The sequence below is a fragment of the Sphaeramia orbicularis genome, chromosome 19, assembly GCF_902148855.1.
Source record: "Sphaeramia orbicularis chromosome 19, fSphaOr1.1, whole genome shotgun sequence".
Classification (NCBI taxonomy): domain Eukaryota; kingdom Metazoa; phylum Chordata; class Actinopteri; order Kurtiformes; family Apogonidae; genus Sphaeramia; species Sphaeramia orbicularis.
The window spans coordinates 18,220,880-18,240,322 of record NC_043975.1 but is presented as its reverse complement, the minus strand read 5'-3'; the positions used below and the strand labels follow the sequence as shown (position 1 = coordinate 18,240,322).

Here is a 19,443-nt window from a genome sequence, read left to right as displayed (position 1 = left end):
CATTTTAGGTTGAAAATGGCTGCAATTCCCACATGTTTAATGCAAGATTTTTTTTTTACCTCGCCCCCTGAAGGGGAGGCAAGGGGTATTGTTTTGGTATGGCTTGTTTGTGTGTTTGTTTTTTAACACTCTACCTGCAAAACCATTGGTTCAATTCATACCAAATTGGGTTTATAGATTGCCAGTGACCCAGAATAGATCTCATTACATTTTGGGGAAAGTAGGTCAAAGTTCACATTTTTATGAATTTTTAAAATCTTTTTTTCCCCCATTTACTTATAATGGGTGAAATGTCAGATGTCTGTAGCAGCAGAACTATTGGTTGAATTCATACCAAACTGGGTTTCTAGATTGCCACTGACCCAGAACAGATGTGGTTACATTTTGGGAAAAGTAGATCAAATTTCTTTTTTTTTTTTTTAATGAATTTTAAAAATCTTTTTTCTTCTCCCATTTGCTTATAATGGACAACATTTCTAATGTCTATAAAAACATACATTTTGTTTCAATTTACTTCAAATTTAGCACATGTATTGAGGCAATTGATATGCTGACATCAGCACATGCACAGACACGATGACATCATCTGGATCGATCCCAAAATAAGCTACAATACGTGCAAGGGGCAGGGTTTGTTGTGCCTGGTACCGCTTTTTCTTTTTTTGTTAAACCCTATGAATTAAAGCTAAAAGTCTACAATTCTGCTGCATCTTCATTGCTTCATTTCAGCTGTAGTGGTATTCAGAGGACAAAATTACAAAATATGTGTCAGTGTCGAAATATATATGGACCTGAGTTTTGAGACAGGCTCATTACTTTGGTCTGAATCCATTTGAGGGAACTTAAATGGATTAAAAAAAAACAAAACATGTAAAAGGCACTGTGGTGGATTTACTGTAGATCTGACACTGTAAATGTAAGAGGACATACAAAGATGAAAACCCATTTGTAATATGTGATTTTGTCAGTGCTGCACACTTCAGTCTCTTCTGTGTTCTGTCAGGTATTGGACCACACATCTTTTATCTTTATCTTCAATGCTGTATCACAAGAGTACCAGACATAAAGACAACACTGGGTGATGCTGGAGAACTAATACAAGTGGCTCTCGGATACACACGTCTGAGCAAATTAACCACAGGTAAGGTTGTCATCACTGAGTGTTGTATGTTCTCTGTAGTTAGGCCGTCTTTACTGATACATATCAAATAGGTTTTGTTTGAAAAGCACTTTTTTTTATTGCCCAGGGATATCATTTGTCTTATGTTAAATGGCTCATTAAGCTGCACAAGGGGGGTGGGGGAGTGAAATCAAAAAAACAAACTGACAAATTCACAAAAATAATTGCAATACATGTTTTGGTTTTTTTTTTAATAAAAGAATGACAGCAATTCCAGACATCTGTGCAAATTATGAGACTACTGGTCTGTTACAGTTAATTACATAAAATATCAATGAAAGAGAATCAAATAATGAATTGTTTACTAAAAGTCAGGAGAAAGGCTTTAGGAAGGAATGCAATATATAAAGAACAAGTTCAATGAGTTACCCATGGAAGACTGAAGAAGCACAGGAATGCCACATGGGAGATTAGGATCCAAGACCAGTGGGAAATGACTTGTTGGTGATCTTTATTCAATCAGACACTACATGGACAAACATAAATGCCAATTCAATAGTTCTTTTAAGTTCAAAGGCTGATGTTTCTTCATGGGTGAGTGTTGAAGAAAATAGATTATTATGTCACTACTAGTAATAGTCTTAAAATTAGTAGTATTTTCATGGTCAGAATGTGACAAATATATCATAATTTCATTTGTAATACAATTTCTAGGTTCTTTGGTTGTCAGTGTAGACAAAATTAACCCTAAAGATGAAATAAAAACAATTATTGCTATATAAAATTATATCACAACATTTGTCATTTATTTTTTGCAGTCCAATCCTCTGTTAGCAATGACACATCTGAATTCAGCATATTCTAATACTTTAGTTCATGAAATTATTTTAATTACTATCAGTAATATAAGTAAATTTGTGTTTCAGATATTTTTTTATTGCCAAGCCTTATCATAGTACAGACTTGAGATCCTCTGATTGGTTCATTATGCTTCATTTCTGATATCAACATAACAATCAGAAATGAAAAGAAAATAACACTGATAAAGTGAGAAAAAAGAAAGAAAGAAGGGGGCAGAAAAAAAAAAAAACAATTTGCAAATTTGGAAGTTTCTGCTTTTCATGTGAACTCAACGACTGTGCATACATGCAAATATGGCCAGTGTCATGTAAAAAGAAACAATATTTCTCTTTGATATTCCAAATAGGTGTTTTCTGACCAGAGCATTTTCCATCTTAGAAATGTGAGATATTAATTTTCAAAAGAAGAAATATTGTTCCCTGAGCACCTTCAATGGCAGCTCACTGCTCATACAGTGTACTATCTCCTAATGCTAATGCTAATGCTAACCCACCTGTTCTCCTTGGCCTTTAAACACTCTTGCAATGTTGACATTTTGTTTCTGTTTTTATATTTTATCTTGTTTTATTTGTTTGATTTAAAATTTTCTTAATGCTTTTATTAATTTTATTGTGCTTTTAGTCTTCTGTACAGCACTTGGGTCCACTGTGGTTGTTTTAAAGTGCTTTATAAATAAAGTTGGATTGGATAATGCAAGGTGCTGTGTGTGCCTTTAAAAATAACAAAAATGAAATAGAATCTCAGGCAAAATGGACTTAGATTTTCATGGTGCACAAGAATAAAAGGGCCATGCACAGTGTGGAACCTACAAAAACAAAAATGCACTTGTTTTTGTTAGATTTGATGTTGTGTATTCTTTCATCCATCCTTTTCAGCTTCTGTAGAGGGGTGATATCCCGCCCCTTCTGTTGTGGGACATAAAATGTGGCATAAAAGATGTCAAAATCACTATAAGCCTGGTCAGGTTGAAGCTGCAAAGACATCGTCAACAACTATGTACTCACTGTGGAGAGACAGTTACAATAACAGGATTTATATTTGTTTGATACTTCAACAGTTTCATAACAAAATATGACCTTCTTGACTTGTAAAAATATATTTTGAACTAACAAAATCCTTTGTGAATAATGGCATGGGTTTAAAAAAACAAAAACATTCTCTAGCAATTGACTACAGTACCTCTTTCTGCAAAAAATTGAGTTTCATGGGGCATCTCAATTCCTTATAAAAAAAATGAAGCCAAACTCAAAAGACACAAAAAACTGAACACAAAATAACAACTAATAAAACCTAAAAATGCAATAATTGATAATAGTCATTCTTTTTGTCCTTTTAACTGTAATCCAAAAAGTGAAAAAAAAAAAAAAAGTTCCAGCTTTGTTGCTCCATCCATTTCCATATAACGCCACACCAGTATCACCTTCTTTACAATCAGCTTACTTTGCTTTTCAGAAAGAGTGAAAATAAAGTACAGGGCAAATGCTTCTTCTAAATAATTTGTGTTAAACTTGTCGGCCGTAGCAATCCAGCTAGATGCATACTCTGTCTACTACTAATCTAACAGTACAATACTCCGAAGTGAAAGCGATGAGTAAAAACAGTCATCAGCGTCTGAAACTTCTCAGTGTTTATTGTATAATGAGCCAGCCTTAGAGAGAGTCAAAGTTCCAAACAGAGTAAAAGCCATTTCTTCTGACAAGTGCATATCTCAGGGTGAGGCTTGTTCAGCATTTCTTTAAATTATGAATTCATAAACCTGTGTTTCGTAAGGAGGGGTTTGCCCTTTTGAATTCCGGTGTTGCCGCTTATACGAGGACATAGTCAGAGCCCGTGGACTGCGGGAGTATGGGCTCATCATAACCACAATCCCAAAACAATGTATGGTATATTACAGTAATGATTCTCAGCCATGTAATAATCCCCTGTAGGCAGGCGGGGGCTGTAGAGATCTACAGGCGTCATAAAACTTGAGTGCTGAATCCAGTGAAAAATTATACTTTTTCATTTCTGTCAGTGAACTCAGAAACCTGGTGTTACTCTGCACCCTGAGCATGCAGTGCAGTGATAGATAGACCCGGCAGGTGTTTAGATGTGTGTTTAGGTGTTAGTGATTGCATATGTGCAGCCTCATCCTAATAAACTAGGGTAGATTTAGAAGAACACTTGCTGCCTGCCACTAAAAACCTCCAATATGACGCCTGGAATCGCTCATTTACCTTCGTGTAGGAGCAATTTGAGGCAATAAACCAACCTTTTTGCTGGTGAGAAATCTGTGTCAACATCATTTTATATCTGCCGCAATTCTGCAAAACAGCTTCACGCTCACACAGGCAGCGAGATCTGCCTCTAAAAGCAAAATAATGAGACAGTATTACAATCCATTAGAGCACAAACAACATCCAGCTTCACATTTTCTCCCAACGATGTGCCCTGCCCTCTGTTTTATGAACAAGAAAGAGCAGAACGTTAAGGCAATGCCAATTACGCCACGTCCTGCCCATGCTGCGCCTGCATGCCCTAGGAGGCCTTCGTAGTAAGAAGGCAACTGCAGAACAACACTGTGACAACACACATACGCTCACAGCTAACAAGCTTTCTAGAGTGGTGTGAACACCACTTAACTGTCAATAGTTTCATCCTCCTGAATAACACAGAGAAAGAGACAGAGGGAGAGAATGAGAGAAAAAAAGACGGTTTAATCCTGGCTTTAAGCACCGGTAAAAATAGGACTGGGAGTAGAACGCAAGAGATTAGGCCAAGGGATTAACTCCCCATTTGTTTTCTAAGAGCATCCACTGCTGGAGGTGTAGGGGAAGAAGTGGAGAGAGGAGAGGAGAGGTTAATATTTACAGTTATGTTTGATCAAATTAATTTCAACTTTATGTATTTTATAAACCAGGGGTGTCAAAGTCATTTTAGATACGATCTCAAGTGAGTCAGACCAGTTAAATAATAACATAATAATCTATAATGTCAACTTCAAAGTTTTCTCTATGTTTTAGAGTGAAAAAATTAAAATTACATTATGAAAATGTTTATATCTACAAGTTATTCTTTAAAAAAATGCCAATAACATGAACAACCTGAAATTTCTTAAGAAAAATAAGTGCAATTACAACAATATTATGCCTCATCTTATCATTTACATATGTGTGTTACAACTTATAGATCACAGCCAATCTGCATCTGCTGAACATTTAGTAACAAGCAAAAACTGCACTTACTGTAACAAAAAGTTGTCACTTAAGATGGAACTGGACTGTAGAATGAAATGAAAAAACGAATGAATAAAATGAGAATGAATGAATGAATTAAAAAACAAAACAAAACTATTATTATTATTATTATTATTATTATTATTATTATTATTATTAATAATAATAATAATAATAATAATAATAATAATAATAATAATAACAATAGCAATCAAGGACATCTTGCAAGGCACTGTAAAAAATAGGTAGAGAAAAGCTTAATAAATAAATAAATAAATAAATAAATAAATAGTCAGTGGTAAGGGCTAAGTTTTAGCCTTTATTACTTTATTAATCTATTTCATCTTGTTTTAATTATTTAATCATTAACACAAAAATAAAATAAAGATAATTTTACAGGTGGAATGAGTCTTGCATTGATGTAAAATTGCTTAAATGTCATACTGAAAATGCATAAATAAATACAACTACAAATCCCAAAGTCATAGAATTGATATCATTGTATCTATCAGTCATCACAGTCTGTCCAGGTGTATCTGCAGCATGAACATAAACAGACTGTTGCGGTTTCTCAGGTTTTAATGCTTTTTCCACCTCCTCATTTTAGTTTAAAAGTCTCCGTGTAAATATGCACAACCTGAAGCTCTTGAAACCTTAACCTCCTGAGACCCAGGAAATATCAGCAAAGTACGCACTTTTTTTTTTTTTTTATTAATTAAGTGCCTATATTGGAAACATCATGATGCAACAGTTTTTTCAGATGCAGTTTTTAGAATTTTTATGGAATGTCCTTTGTGGTGGACACTTTTCTTTTTTTGTATAAAGTTGTGAAACTCTTGTCCACAAATGTGGACAGAAAACCCATAGATGGGTCTGAGGAGGTTAAAGAAAATCTTAGTATTTGGTGATTGAAATCTTAACTATAACCTGAAAACAGAGACCAGAAAATTGGTCAGAATTCTTGCTTCGCAGAGCCCTTAAAAACAATATGCTCTAAGACTTAAGGCAGGGGTGTCAAACATGCGGCCGCCAATGGGTCCAATCTGGCCCGTAGGATGTTTTTGCAAAGTCAAAAATTCCACAGTCTTGAATTGAATTATGCAAAAAAATAAAATAATAATAATAAAAAAAATAGCTTGAATTAAGGAAAAAATTTTGAATTAAGCAAAAAAAAAAAAAAATCTTCAATTAAATAAAAAAATCTGGAAGTAAGCAAAAAAAAAAAAAATCCTGAATTAAGCAAAAAATCTTGAATTAACAACTTCAAATTTTTGTCTTTGTTTTAGTGCAAAAAATAGCATTAAATTATGAAAATATTTACATTTACAAACTATCCTGTAACAATAAATTGTGAATAACCTGAACAAATATGAACAACCTGAAATGTCTAAAGAAAATTAAGCACAATTTTAACTATTTTCTGCCTGTTACTAAATGTTTAGTGTCTTTGTAGATCGGATTTATAATGCACATGTAGAAATGATAAGTTGAGGCAGAATGTTGTTAAAATTGCACTCATTTTTCTGAAGAAATTTCAGTTTTTTCAGGTTATTCACATTTTTTTTTCTTTGGAGAGTTTATAAAAGTAAGTATTTTCATAATTCAATGTTTTTTTTTCCTCTACACTAAAACAAAGACAAAAATTTGGAGGTGTCATTATTTATATGTTATTATTTTACTGGTCTGGTCCACTTGAGATCACATTGGAGTGAATGTGGCCCCTGAACTAAAACGAGTTTGACACCCCTGCCTTAAGGTAATCATAACCATACCGAAGACAAAACTATAAACTAAAGCTGTAAAAGCCTGTTTTTGTACCAGACTGTAAACCTATATTAGTAGCATATGTCTGGAGTAAACTGCAAAATTTAAACATGGGGGTGTATGGAGGTTTAGAGCAAGACTCAAGTGTCCATTTGAGAACCTGCAGGATTTTGCACTCGAGGAAAAACATGGCAAGAAGGAATATGAATAAAGAAGATGATATATGAGAAGTGGAGAGAGGAAAGGAGAAACAAAGGGAAAAGTGAGGAAAGAGGAGGGATAGGTGTTGTGTGTGTGTGTCTGTGAGAGTAACAAAGTAGGATAACAGTATTACTGCTGCCAACAGTATCATTAAATCTTTAATATTTGCACTGAATGACTCCAGGCAACAATGAAACATGAATGAACTTGAGCTTTGAGAACTTTTGAGAGTGTATGTGTGTCTCGCTGGATATCTCACTTAAGGGATTGTTGCTGGTGGTGTCAGCCAGAGCTTTGTGTAATTCTACTTTTCATCTTCCACCCTTGTAATAATCAGCGCTACTAGCACAGGGGCAGCACCGCCGCAATATGTGGGAAAACATTCCACTCAGCCTGCAGGAGGACACATTTTATCTGTGGGTCTCGCTCACTGCTGTTATCTCAGTATTCATTAAACTCACTGGCAGCCTGCCATGGAAGGAAAAGGTAAAAATGTAATGTTTCAGAACAGATTTAGTCTCAGGGGGAGATTCAATTTGGGCTCACACACCTCATAATTTCATACTCGGAAGTCAGACCCAGAAAAATTCCATTAATCTATATTGAGTAAAGTGAGTGATTTGGGAATAATGCTTAGAAGAAAGATAAAGCTCTTGGTGGCTTCACTATCACATAGTGCATTCGTAGACTTTACATTAATGTTACGCAATGGCCGGTGGGCTCATGACTGCTATATGGCTCCCACAGTGAAATCCATAAGATTTAGATCAATCTCTATAATTCCCTTTAAAAGCTCCTCGTCGTATAAGCTGGTAGAATGCAATCTATAATGTGTGTGCAAACATGCATGTATTAAAAAAAAATGCATGCAGTGCATTATCTTACCATGATAGCATCGGTAAGCAGGATTTCTGGATTACACGCTTGTATAATGAGAGGAGATCGGGTATTCAATAACGAAGCGAAAAACAAAGTGTGTCCTCATTATATGAACATAAAGCAACTAAAAGTAAATTAAGTTTCTCACTGCTCCAAATCAGATTTGTTGATTTTCTCTATTTTTTTTGCCTATGTTAGAAGTATTCAGATCATTTCCTTCAGTAAAAGTACTCACAGTCATATCATCAAGTTTTAATTGAACGTGAGGGGAAGAAAAACACAAAATGTAGGTACCAGGTGACAGTTTAAAATATAATGGGATCAGCTTCTAGGTATTCTCTATTGCTTCTGAATGTTTAATTCTCCAACTTTTCTTAATTAATCCCACATAGATGTAAGAATGATTTAGTCATCCGTCCTCTTTTTCCACTTTGGTTTGTGAAAGTAACATCTTTAAATGTGCATGTGACTCCTATTTACCTCAAAGATGAGTGATTTTTTTTTTTTTTTTTTTTTAACTTCACTCAGAAACCTCAAATGTAATTGCTCATAGGATTTTTCTGCTCATGGTCAACACTCTCTGGGCCTTTAAAACATATAGCTACATATAAATGCTTTTAGGATGATTTTGCAAACATTTAACATACTAGTATTTTGACTATAACTCAAGTGAATTAAAGCATTGATCAACACTGTTACAGCCTGTTTTGTGGATAGTTGTGTTTAGGCTTTTAAAAATGTGCAAGTGGTGGAGAAAAATACTATATTATTGGCATTATTGTATTTATAGGTGACTGCTTATAGTTTGATCTAAATGTTATTTATTGTCAGGCTCATTGACTGGAGTAAAAATAATGGTGTCAGGCAAATGTCATTCAATATTTATTTGTAGTTAAGATTTTAATAATGTTTAATTATACTGAGCCTAAAGCATGAGGTTTCTATTTTAGCCTGAAAATGGATATAGAAAAGCATGATGAACTGACCTAAAACAGGGAAATTAATAAATATTGCATATTTAACTTGTAATATTAGAACGGGAAAAATTAAAACAATGCATATTACTCCAGGGGTGGTCCATCAAATACTGAGATATGCTTATTATTGTATGGTAAATAGAAGAAGAGTATGAAGGATGAGATCAATTAATATTTGCTATTTAGTACCTTATCTTAAAAAGAAAAAAAGAAAAACATTTATAAAATAGGAACACTAGTCACAAATCATTAAATAGGTTGGTAAAGCTGTAACTACACAGAAAAACAATAACAATATATATTAGAATAACAATTACCTATAATAAAGTTTTAAGAATGAAAATAATTACGCGTGAAAATCACATTTGTGTACAGAAACTGTCCTTTTTTTTTTTTTTTTTTTTTTTTTTTTTTAAATTTAACTTGTGAAAAAATACAAACTCTCAATGAGGACATAACATAGCAATACAAATGAACATAAAATAAAGTACAACAATCATGGGGATATATAGGGCAAGAAAAAAAAACATTCAAATAAAATAAAGTGTAAATAATCTGGCAATTTAAATTAAAGTAAAGGAGCAGAGATGCAATGTAGAAGACCTTTTTAAATTAAACCTTTCATGCATAGTGGTCACTACAGTGGACAGTTATTCTACAGCTGTTCTCTTGTATATTCATGGATTTTGTTGTTTTAGTTTCATATCAGCCAACATATTGGACGCTCATGCATCATCCCATGCACTACAACTGATAACATTACTGAAACTTTGCTGTTCTTGATAAATCTGATCTAACATGTTTTAGTGTAAATCATTTCCATGTTATTGTTATTAGACTGTAATTAACATAAAAAAAAGTTGTTTTTTTTTTTTTTTGCATATTATCTCCATGAAGTGAATAATGACTAGTATTAGAGTATGGAAAAATGTAAGAAAACATCAGATTAGCAGCACTAAAATGTTTTTCTTTCATAGTTTTCACAGTAAATACATGTTTTTTTGCTTCAAAAATTAAACGCATGGTGTCCAGCTGAGTGGATATTTTTGCCACTCCATGAAAAATAGCTTCATAAAAGAAATAATGGCATTGTTTTTTCAATTCCTAAAGATGAATAAAATCACTCAAGAAATTAATCTTGGTTAAGGTTCTTGTAATTCATACATAAAAGGGTTAAAACAATAAGTAATGATCAATGTTCTGGTTTATTTTCATTGCAATTTTATTTTTTTCCCATTTTCTCAGGGCCAAGACAAACATTTTAAATTCGTTTGTAAAACCAGAAAAGGAGAGCTTGTTATTTTTCCATTTTGCACAGTGGATATGATATTTACCTAATATTAAAATTATATTAATAATATCTAAAACAGATAAAGCCAAATTATCCATATAAAAAATAATACGATATAATTCAAAACATGGAATATCATACAGAAACTGTCCTGCAGTGATTGGAAATAGGTCTCTAAAACTCTCCTTAAATCTCGCGAGATTAGCTCGTATACGTGGCGTTGTGAGGATGACTTTTGCCTCCACTGTGTTGCCGTCGCGTCGGTCTCCGCCTCCACGGATAAAAACCGGCCGCGCAGCCTCGGTCGGTCTTCTCCCACGTTAAGCCGGAGCAGCTACTGTGTGTCATCCAACCGGAGTGTCATTGTAAAGGTAATAAAACGTCCTTTCTTTCTCTTGTTGCGTGTAAAACACATCTTTCCATCCACATATAGCTGTAGCCTGTGTACGCTATTGCTAGCACTGTGTACTTTTAAGCTAGCTAGCAGACATTTTATGCGGAAGTCGTGTTTTCTGGAGTAACTTTGCTTGACCAGATAAACGTGTAAGCTAGCTGGTATTTGCCTAAACTCTAGGACAACAGGTTGAATGACTGTTTGTTTGGGGAAAAAAAGTACCAACACACTGAGGCGTTTCCCCCCGTCGCGGCTGAGACGTCTCAACATGGAGGTGGTTTTTCCGCAGCAGTGTGGAACAAAAGACCATGTGGCTGTGAAGGCCACATAAGGGGCCTGTCCCGGCTACTCCCAAGAGAACCGCCTTTTCCGTGGCTAGGTTTGGGTATAATTGGCATGTGGATAATATTCAGTAATGAGGTTCGTGTCTATGGAGGTGTAATTCGTGCACAGAGGCTTAAATGTGCCTGTCAGCTGCAGCCGGCTCCGCTAATGTCAGCCACATCCGGAGCTAAAGAGCAGGCAGGGCGCCACTTTAGGATCACATGTGCAGTCAAACGCCATTGTGATAATGGGAAAGTCACAGGGTGTTATCTAGACACCGTGTGGATGTGGATGAGAATGAGCTGCAACAGGAGGAAGTTTAAAGTGTTCACGGTAGATGCATGTAGGGTGGTTTCCAAGCAGGGAAAGTAAACGTCAGCATTCAAAGGTCTGCAGCAGTGAGTCTGCACAAAGCTGTTGTACTGCTGCATGCTGGGAACACATGTTAATTTTCTTAACGGTACAAATTAACCCTTCCATGCATAGTGGTCACTATAGTGGACAGTTATTCAAAGCTGTTTTTTTTTGTGTGTATTTATGGATTTTATTGTTTTAGTTCCATATCAGCCAACACAGTGGATCATCCCATACACTGACAGTCATACTATTACTGTAACTTTACTGTTCTTGATAAACCTCATCTGCACTAACATGTGTTAGTGTAAATCCATTGCTTGTTGTTGTTGTTATTGTTGTTATTATTATTGTTATTATTATTATTATTATTATTATTATTATTATTATTATTATTATTATTATTAGTAGTAGTAGTAGTAGTAGTAGACTGTATTTAATAGGGTTTTTTTGTTTTTTTTTTAAACAGAAAGTTGTTTTTTAGTGTATTATCTCCATAAAGTGATTAATAACTAGTATTAGAATATGTTAAAATGTGATGTCAGAAAATATCAGATTAGCAGCATTGGAAAAAAAAAAAAAGTTCAGTTTTCACACCGTATGCCAGTAAACACATGTTTCTTAGCTTCAAAAATTAAACGCATGGTGTCCAGCTGAGTGGGCATTTTTGCAACTCCATGAAAAATAGGTTCATTAAAAAAAAAAAGAAAGTTGAATCGCATTGATTTTTTTTTCATGCCTAAAGAGGAATAAAAGCACTTGAGAGAAAAATCTTGATTAGGTTCTCATAATTCATGCATGAAAGGGTTAAGCTCATCCACCCTACCTCTGTTGGAATATTAAATGGCATCTGATTTAAGATGGATAACTTGCACAGTTTGCACCTACTACTGGGTCATTTCCTGGCACTCTTCCCTGTGTCACTTCCAGATTATCCAATGGCTTTAAGTGTGTGCAACATTAGATCATGTTACTCACACGAATAGCTCCCATTAGGAGTTTGCCAGTTATGTAACTGAGCTTTTCATAAAGTGCCGTTTCATGAGATCATCTTTGACATAATTGTGGCTAGTATCCTCAAGGATTTTAATCACCTGCCTCTTTATCGTTTTACACTTGTTCAGGTGTAACTATGGCTGCAACTTGCTATATTTTGTCTTTTACAATCCTTTTTAGTACCTTTTGGTGTGAAAGTGCGAGATGATGTACTATACACCATGTGTTGGGGAACACCTCAAAGACTTTCAGTTTACACACACAGTGGGAGAGTAAAGTGATAACACTGAAGTAGATTTTTATGTATTAAATTCATTTTTACATACATTATCTCAGCTACTCTGTCTACTCTTGCAGCCCAAGTGCACGGTAAATTATTTGGGTTTTTAGTAGACTACTGGTATTTCCATATTTACTTGAATATAGAGCCATAGAAGGCTGCATTCAGATTTTAATAATTGGATTTAAGAGGAATCCAATTTGCCTGTTTATTTTTGCCTGTAAAGATGTATCTTGTTCCCTTTTGAATAATTGAAATGCATCATTCACCTCTGTATAGGGCTGTAGAAGTGATCAAACATCTGTCTGCACAGTTATGTAATCACAACACACAGTGCTTTATAGGTTCAGATGAATCAGGATTGTATGAATATTTGACAAGTGACACTGAGCAGAAGTGAAATTTTATGTGCAGTCTCTAAATTGGGCTTTTTCTTGATCACCATTCATTTGGACTAGAATCAAGATCAATATATTCCACCCGTTTTTTTTCTTTTTTTTTGTACTGACTTGTATACCGCTAGTTGTGTGGAAAATGTACTTTTAATATGAACAATTGGCTTGCCTGACTGTTTCAAAATTGGGTTTTCCTCCCAGAAGTGTGATGAATTTGTGGTATTGGAGATTAATTCTTTTCTAAATGTCCAAGCACAAATTGGATAACAGTTGACAGTTCCGTGTTAGTTCAGAGCTCCACGGTAACACGAGGATAAAGTCTTTACTCTGTAGGCGGGGCAGCTGCTCAAGGTTCACTAGTCCACTTTAGACTGTCCCAGTACAGGATCTACACTTAACGGGAGCCAAGTCGTCTATGTATTTACCAATGCAATGGGGTCGGGGCCCTCGGCAGCCGGCCCCTGCGCCAACTGTGCCAATTGCGATCAGACGTCAAAGCCGTGAGTGTCTTGGCTGGTAACTCCTACATGTTTTAACTTCTTTCCGTCCTTCATCCTTTCATCTGTCTGTTTCAGAGTCATGGCTGAGGTCAAGGAACGCACATTCATCGCCATCAAGCCTGATGGTGTGCAGAGAGGCATCATCGGAGAGGTCATCAAGAGGTTTGAAGTCAAGGGCTTCAAGCTTGTCGGCATGAAAATGCTCCATGTAAGTTGATACATTTTTGTACATATTGAGCACAAATGTTTAAAATGAGTCTTATGTAGCCTACTTGTTATTTTTAGTCTGTTCACATGAGGTTGGTGTGCAGTAAGTTAAGACCTCCGGTGAGCTGATTAGCTCGCATGTCTATTCCTGACAGTTCAACAGATTAGCAGTTACAGTGGAGGTCTCGTCGTGTCTTGTCCTCTGATCCATGGTAGTGGGTTTCTGCGTAGCCTAACAATAACTGTTTCAGCTTGAATCTACATTATGCAAGACTTGATGTTAAAAACGCATCTTGTTCAGGCAAACTGAGGTTAAGTAGATTAACTCGTGATCAGACAAATTAAACTCTGGTGTCAATGATAGTGTTAAATCAGGAAATGTGATCACAAAGGAATGATTAATTCGGGGTCAGCAGCAGTGGTTTATAGTAGAATACATTCAGATGCATTACTACCATGCGAAACTCAAATGTGACGTTTACTGCTAAATGTCTCTGTCCAGTAGTGATAATGTTTATGTATTTAAGATAAGATGACTATAGTTTATTTGCTTAATACCTGTAACGTTAAACCAGCCATTTCAGGCTATTCATTGTGACTTTTCTGACCACTACAGTGTTAAGTAGGTCATGTGACCATGATACACTCAGGATGGTGAGCTCATTGTTCAGTCATCGTTCCTGCTTAGACGTGTACACATAAATGACCCTTTTACTGAGAATGAAAGCATAGCAGAGACTGAAATATACATTAAAGTAGTTAAGAAACTTGATGGAATACCTAACTAGGTATTAATTGTTTGCTTTAATAGTTTCCTGACTCTAAAGTTAAACTATAGCTCCAAGGACAGTCTGGACTGTCTGAAAAACCATGGCCCTGAAATAGAACTTGCACTCCTAAATCAGCTCCATTTAATGAGATGTGTAAAATTCCCAAAATTTAGCAAATCCGTACTTTCCTGAATTGTACCATTGGTGCAGTGATAGACATTTATTGGCTTCAGATCCCATATTTCCAAACCTCTTTAGTGTTATGACATTACAGCTTTCACTGCAAGAAAAACTGAATTAAATGTATTGGATTCATATATAGACTACATATGCAGTTGATGAAATATCACCTTCATTGCAGATAGACTGGACTACAGTTTGCAGTCAAAGGACATTTGAGTTATGTCATGTGGCACACGAAAAGATGTGTAGGTCTTCATAAAGAATACATATGTAGGCGAGAAGAACTGTTCTGTTCGTCTCAACTGCTGTGTGTAATTCTGCACATAGTGGTAGATGCTCAGAGATGAATGCCTGCTTGTGCCCTTCAGCACTTTTATCCATCATGGTAAATGCAGTAAAGACCTTATGAAGTCTTTTGAGACCTTTCCATTTGTGTAGTGACCTCGCAACGCAAATGGATAAAACGGCTTATTTTATCCGAAGGAAGTAAACTCATTCATAAATGACTGCACGTACTCAAATGGTAGTACAGTACACACATGTAGCACTGTAAAATAAACAGTAATGTTGTTAACCCTTAGGGATCTGAGCCTATTTTGGCTGTTTTTAGTACTTTTGATTTTGCCTTTATACAAAGAAATGTTTACCTTTTCTCATATTTTTTCACTTACAACCTACTATATCAACACAAAAAACACACAAAAAATATAAAATCTGATTTGAAAAAATTATGTAATTTATTGCATAAATAACACCGATGCTTAACGGGCCTTTTCAAAGACTTTAAAAGTGAATATTGGTTCCAAATATTAGGTATATTAAATTGTAATAAATTAAAACATTACTCAAATATTTGACATAAAAGCATATCTTTATAAAGGCATTTTCTCACCCTCCTCCCGGTTTCTGCGTCTAGTTCAGGTGGGGGTCATTCTCACCCTTACCTGCAATGCTAATGCAGGTGAGATTTGGCCAGTTTTTCAGTTTTGAAAAAGGACAAAAAATGACGACGATATGGTAAGAAATATAATGCCTGCCCCACCTGATTTTCATACTTTTATTCACGTCTGCTCCAGTTTCAAAACATTGCATCTCTGGTTGTATTTGCTCTATCATCATATTAAAAAGTGATAGTGTTTCACGTCTGCACTTTCGAATGCAATTACGCTCAGTGGTCTACGTGACCGACTTGTGACGCTACGTTTTGAAAATGTCATGTGATTCAGTCACAGGACCGTGACCGTGGACCCCTAAGGGTTAATGTAATGTTTAGTATTCACAAGTTTTTACTCTCAACTCTTGTCTCTCACAGTACGAATAAGACTGCACTCAGATGTGACTGAAGCACACTTTACTCAGTATGTGTACCTTTTTTAAAACTAGTACTCTTTGTACTTGAGTAACATTATCACTGAAAGCACAGGCTCTAAAATCTTCAAATATAAAATTAAATTAGTCTTTCAAGGACTTTTCTACCTGCTGATTCTGTGCAAAAATGACAGAACGTAAGCTACATTGCAACATTAATATTATCTTTAGGACTACTAAACCATTGTAACATACAAATTAAATGATATACTTGGAATGAAGAACTCTAACTTTGGCCTATTATGGAAATCAGGTTTCAGTGTTGACAACTGAATTAGAAACGTGACACCTTTTCTCTGCAGTCTGGTTTTTCAGGTCTTGTTGCGTTGAATGAAAGCTCATTAGACTCATTTCTTTATTTTGAAATTGTGAGTCATCTTATTAAATCAAGCTTTCAATATGAGCATCACAATCAGCCTTAAGAAATTTGAATTTAATGTTATGTCTTGCATCTTGTTACATTTCTTATTGTGATTTATGCTTTATTTTCATGCTGTTTCAAGTTGAAATCTGTAATATTTGGTAGGGGTACAGTGGAAAAATTGGTTTAATTTCCTTCAAATGCAAAGTAACGGGCCTACCCTGGAAGTGTGGAGTAGAAAATACACATATAACTGAAAACACAAGGCGTAAAAGATGAGTAAATCCAGCTTTTTGTTAATTGTACAAAGACTAATGTGCTCACTTTGTTTCCTCGCCACAGGCCTCTGAAGACCTCCTCATGCAGCACTACATCGACCTGAAGGACAGACCATTCTTTCCTACCCTCATCAACTACATGAGCTCCGGTCCAGTGGTTGCCATGGTGAGAAAGGACAACACAGATTAAGACCGATGTGTCTGAACCTGAGAGGCTGCCAACAGCCAGACCCTGAAAACTGCGCTGTAGAAAGTGAATACAAATGTCTGTAATTTCTTCCACGCACCAGTGATAATGAAATTATAAAATGAAATAACAGTAATCGATCTGCAGATCCTTGAGCCATGAAATTTATAAATATTAGGGCTCAGAATTCATCAGTCTTCTAAATTCTCAGATTCCATGTTATAATAATCAGTGTGAAAACTTCCATTTCTGACCGACTGAACTGTGAATGTCGTACAGTTATTACCAAGCAGGTTTTCTCTACTATTGGAAAAATTTTTATTTTTTATTTTGCTCATGCACATTATCAAAACAATTAACATAGATTTTTGAATTGGAAGTTGTTTTTTTTGTCTTTGGTTGACAATAGTTAATGTTTAAAGGCTGACCTGCTTAATAATTGAGAAGGAAAAGGCCAGTGGCCATCAATCTCCTCCCTAGGGAGAAAAAAAAAATTGCCCTTACTTCTTGTAGCTTGACATTGTTTGGTACTTAACCCTCAGAGACCTAAGCTATTGGTAACCAAAAGCCTCTACTTGCCTAAAATGCTAACTGACTTTTGAGCTCCTAATCCTATCAGTACATCTAAATAATTTAGGTAAAATGCAGTTTCCTCACATTTTTAGCAGCGTCAGATTACATCTTGTTTTGGACGTTCAGAGGCTCCATAGTGAACATGGAAACTCTGTTGTCTTCTGCGTCAATGACTCACCAGTAAAAACGCATATCATTTGACAAATGACAGTGGTTGTAGGTGCTTGGTTTTAAAGTTCAGTTGCATATATGTTTTGCGGGAAGTCACCTTTTGTTAGTTTTCTGTATTTTTGATATAATAACCTTAATAAGATTTTATGAATTTACTCTTCATAATCAGTAAATTAAATATAGAGAAATACCTGATTGTCACCGAAATGCAGAGTGATATTACAATAAATGGTGATAAATCACTTGCTAAAGCTTAAATGTAGAGAAATTAATTTGACATTTACTAACCCCTTACAAAATGGACTGAGTGACGTCATGCTTTTCCCATGGAATTAAGGAAGTTCTAGGTCTTCTCTGTTTCCTATGTGACTAAGAGCCTTCATAACAGTGATCAGGCATTGGACTAAAATGTGTCACATCATGGCATCTGCTGGGTTCCTCACACCATCGCTCTCTTTCAGGTGTGGGAAGGCAAGGGTGCAGTGAAGACCGGCAGGGTGATGCTGGGCGCAACAAACCCCGCTGACTCCGCCCCTGGAACCATCAGAGGAGACTTCTGCATTGATGTCAGCAAGTGAGTACTGCCCTGTGACTGTCCTGTACGTGGTCAGAGGCTTTGCTTGTATTTTTTAAATGTTCAAATATGTGTATTTTCTGTCACAGGAACATCATCCATGGCAGTGACTCAGTGGAGAGTGCCAACAAGGAGATCTCCCTGTGGTTCAAGCAGGAGGAGCTGGTCAGCTACACCAGCTGTGCCTACAGCTGGCTCTACTGAGCTGCTCTGGGTCCTGTAGCGGTCCTCACCGACTGGTTAGATACCAGTACAACCTTTTGCCTCAGATTTCCTGGTTTTTGACCTTAGGCTAGAGGGGAGAACATTTGTTCATTACCCATAATCCTCACATTCCCTCCTGCCCTCTACAAATCATACTGTACTGGGATCTGGTCTCTGCGACGTCTAGTCTGGATTCATCCCAGAGCTCATTCCCTGTAAACATTCCAACATGGATGCATTCAGCACTTAAGACTCCATTCCATTCCCCTGTTCATGCATCAGTGTACAGTTGGATGACTTGAACCTGTCTGACTGTTTAAAGGTGATATGCTTTCCAATAAAATACACACAATACAAACTCTGCACTTTTTTTTTCTCTCCCATGGCCACGTTCCACTGAGCATTAATGTGGACATGATCTAATACTGACCTGTTGCACTCTACTGGAGATCACTTTAATGATGCACTTACTGTGATTCTCGCGTTTGCTCTTAAACGGATTATGCAAAGCTCGGCCATAATCTAAGATTATGTGAACTACTTTCACAGTTGGTTTTGCCGTTATGACAGAAAGGTTAACAGTCCTGAAAGGACAGGGACTGTATTTTTAGTTGTCAATGTTTCTAAAACATGTAGTGTGTATTGTTTCATAGCTCATTACTAGGTTGTTTGTCAGAACTCGTAAATGGAATGTGACTTTTGTATATCACAGTAGGTCAGAGTAAACCAACAGTTGCCATGTTTGTGCCTGCATTTGCAGTCCAGGGTTCCCTTGAAACCTGAACAGATTGAAACTTTAATTTTTAAGGGGAAGGTATCACTTAAGCCTATATTTAAGAGCATTGTTGAAACACTGCCCCTCCACTTGGAGAGAGTGGAGGTTGAGTGAGGTAGAAAAGAAAATGTGTCCAGTCCTGTTACAGTAGTTCAAAACCAGCCCTCCAAAGGGTTCGATCTGGCCCACATGATGAATTTGCAAAGGTTGCACAGAAGACACTGACAGTGAAGTTGTATTT

At 36.0% G+C, this 19,443-nt stretch overlaps 1 protein-coding gene across 2 annotated transcripts; it reads left to right on the top strand.

The window, feature by feature from the left end:
- Positions 1–10,561: 10,561 nt before the first annotated feature.
- Positions 10,562–18,785, top strand: nme2a (NME/NM23 nucleoside diphosphate kinase 2a). 2 transcript variants are annotated; one of them, XM_030122631.1, is made up of 5 exons: positions 10,562–10,679; positions 13,627–13,759; positions 16,783–16,884; positions 18,111–18,223; positions 18,313–18,785. In XM_030122631.1, exons 2-5 carry the CDS (start codon positions 13,631–13,633, stop codon positions 18,425–18,427), a joined length of 459 nt encoding a protein of 152 aa, XP_029978491.1. In that variant the 5' UTR covers positions 10,562–10,679; positions 13,627–13,630; the 3' UTR covers positions 18,428–18,785. The 2 variants fall into 2 exon arrangements, with proteins under 2 accessions (XP_029978491.1, XP_029978490.1); XM_030122630.1 differs by lacking the exon at positions 10,562–10,679 and adding an exon at positions 13,432–13,551.
- Positions 18,786–19,443: the final 658 nt, after the last annotated feature.

Bases quoted from the DNA above. Each gene is read 5' to 3' on its own strand.
- nme2a (XM_030122630.1), top strand. From the start codon at position 13,484: ATGGGGTCGGGGCCCTCGGCAGCCGGCCCCTGCGCCAACTGTGCCAAT. The intron at 13,760-16,782 runs GTAAGTTGATAC...TCCTCGCCACAG, and splicing joins TCGGCATGAAAATGCTCCAT to GCCTCTGAAGACCTCCTCAT. The intron at 18,224-18,312 runs GTGAGTACTGCC...TTTCTGTCACAG, and splicing joins TTCTGCATTGATGTCAGCAA to GAACATCATCCATGGCAGTG.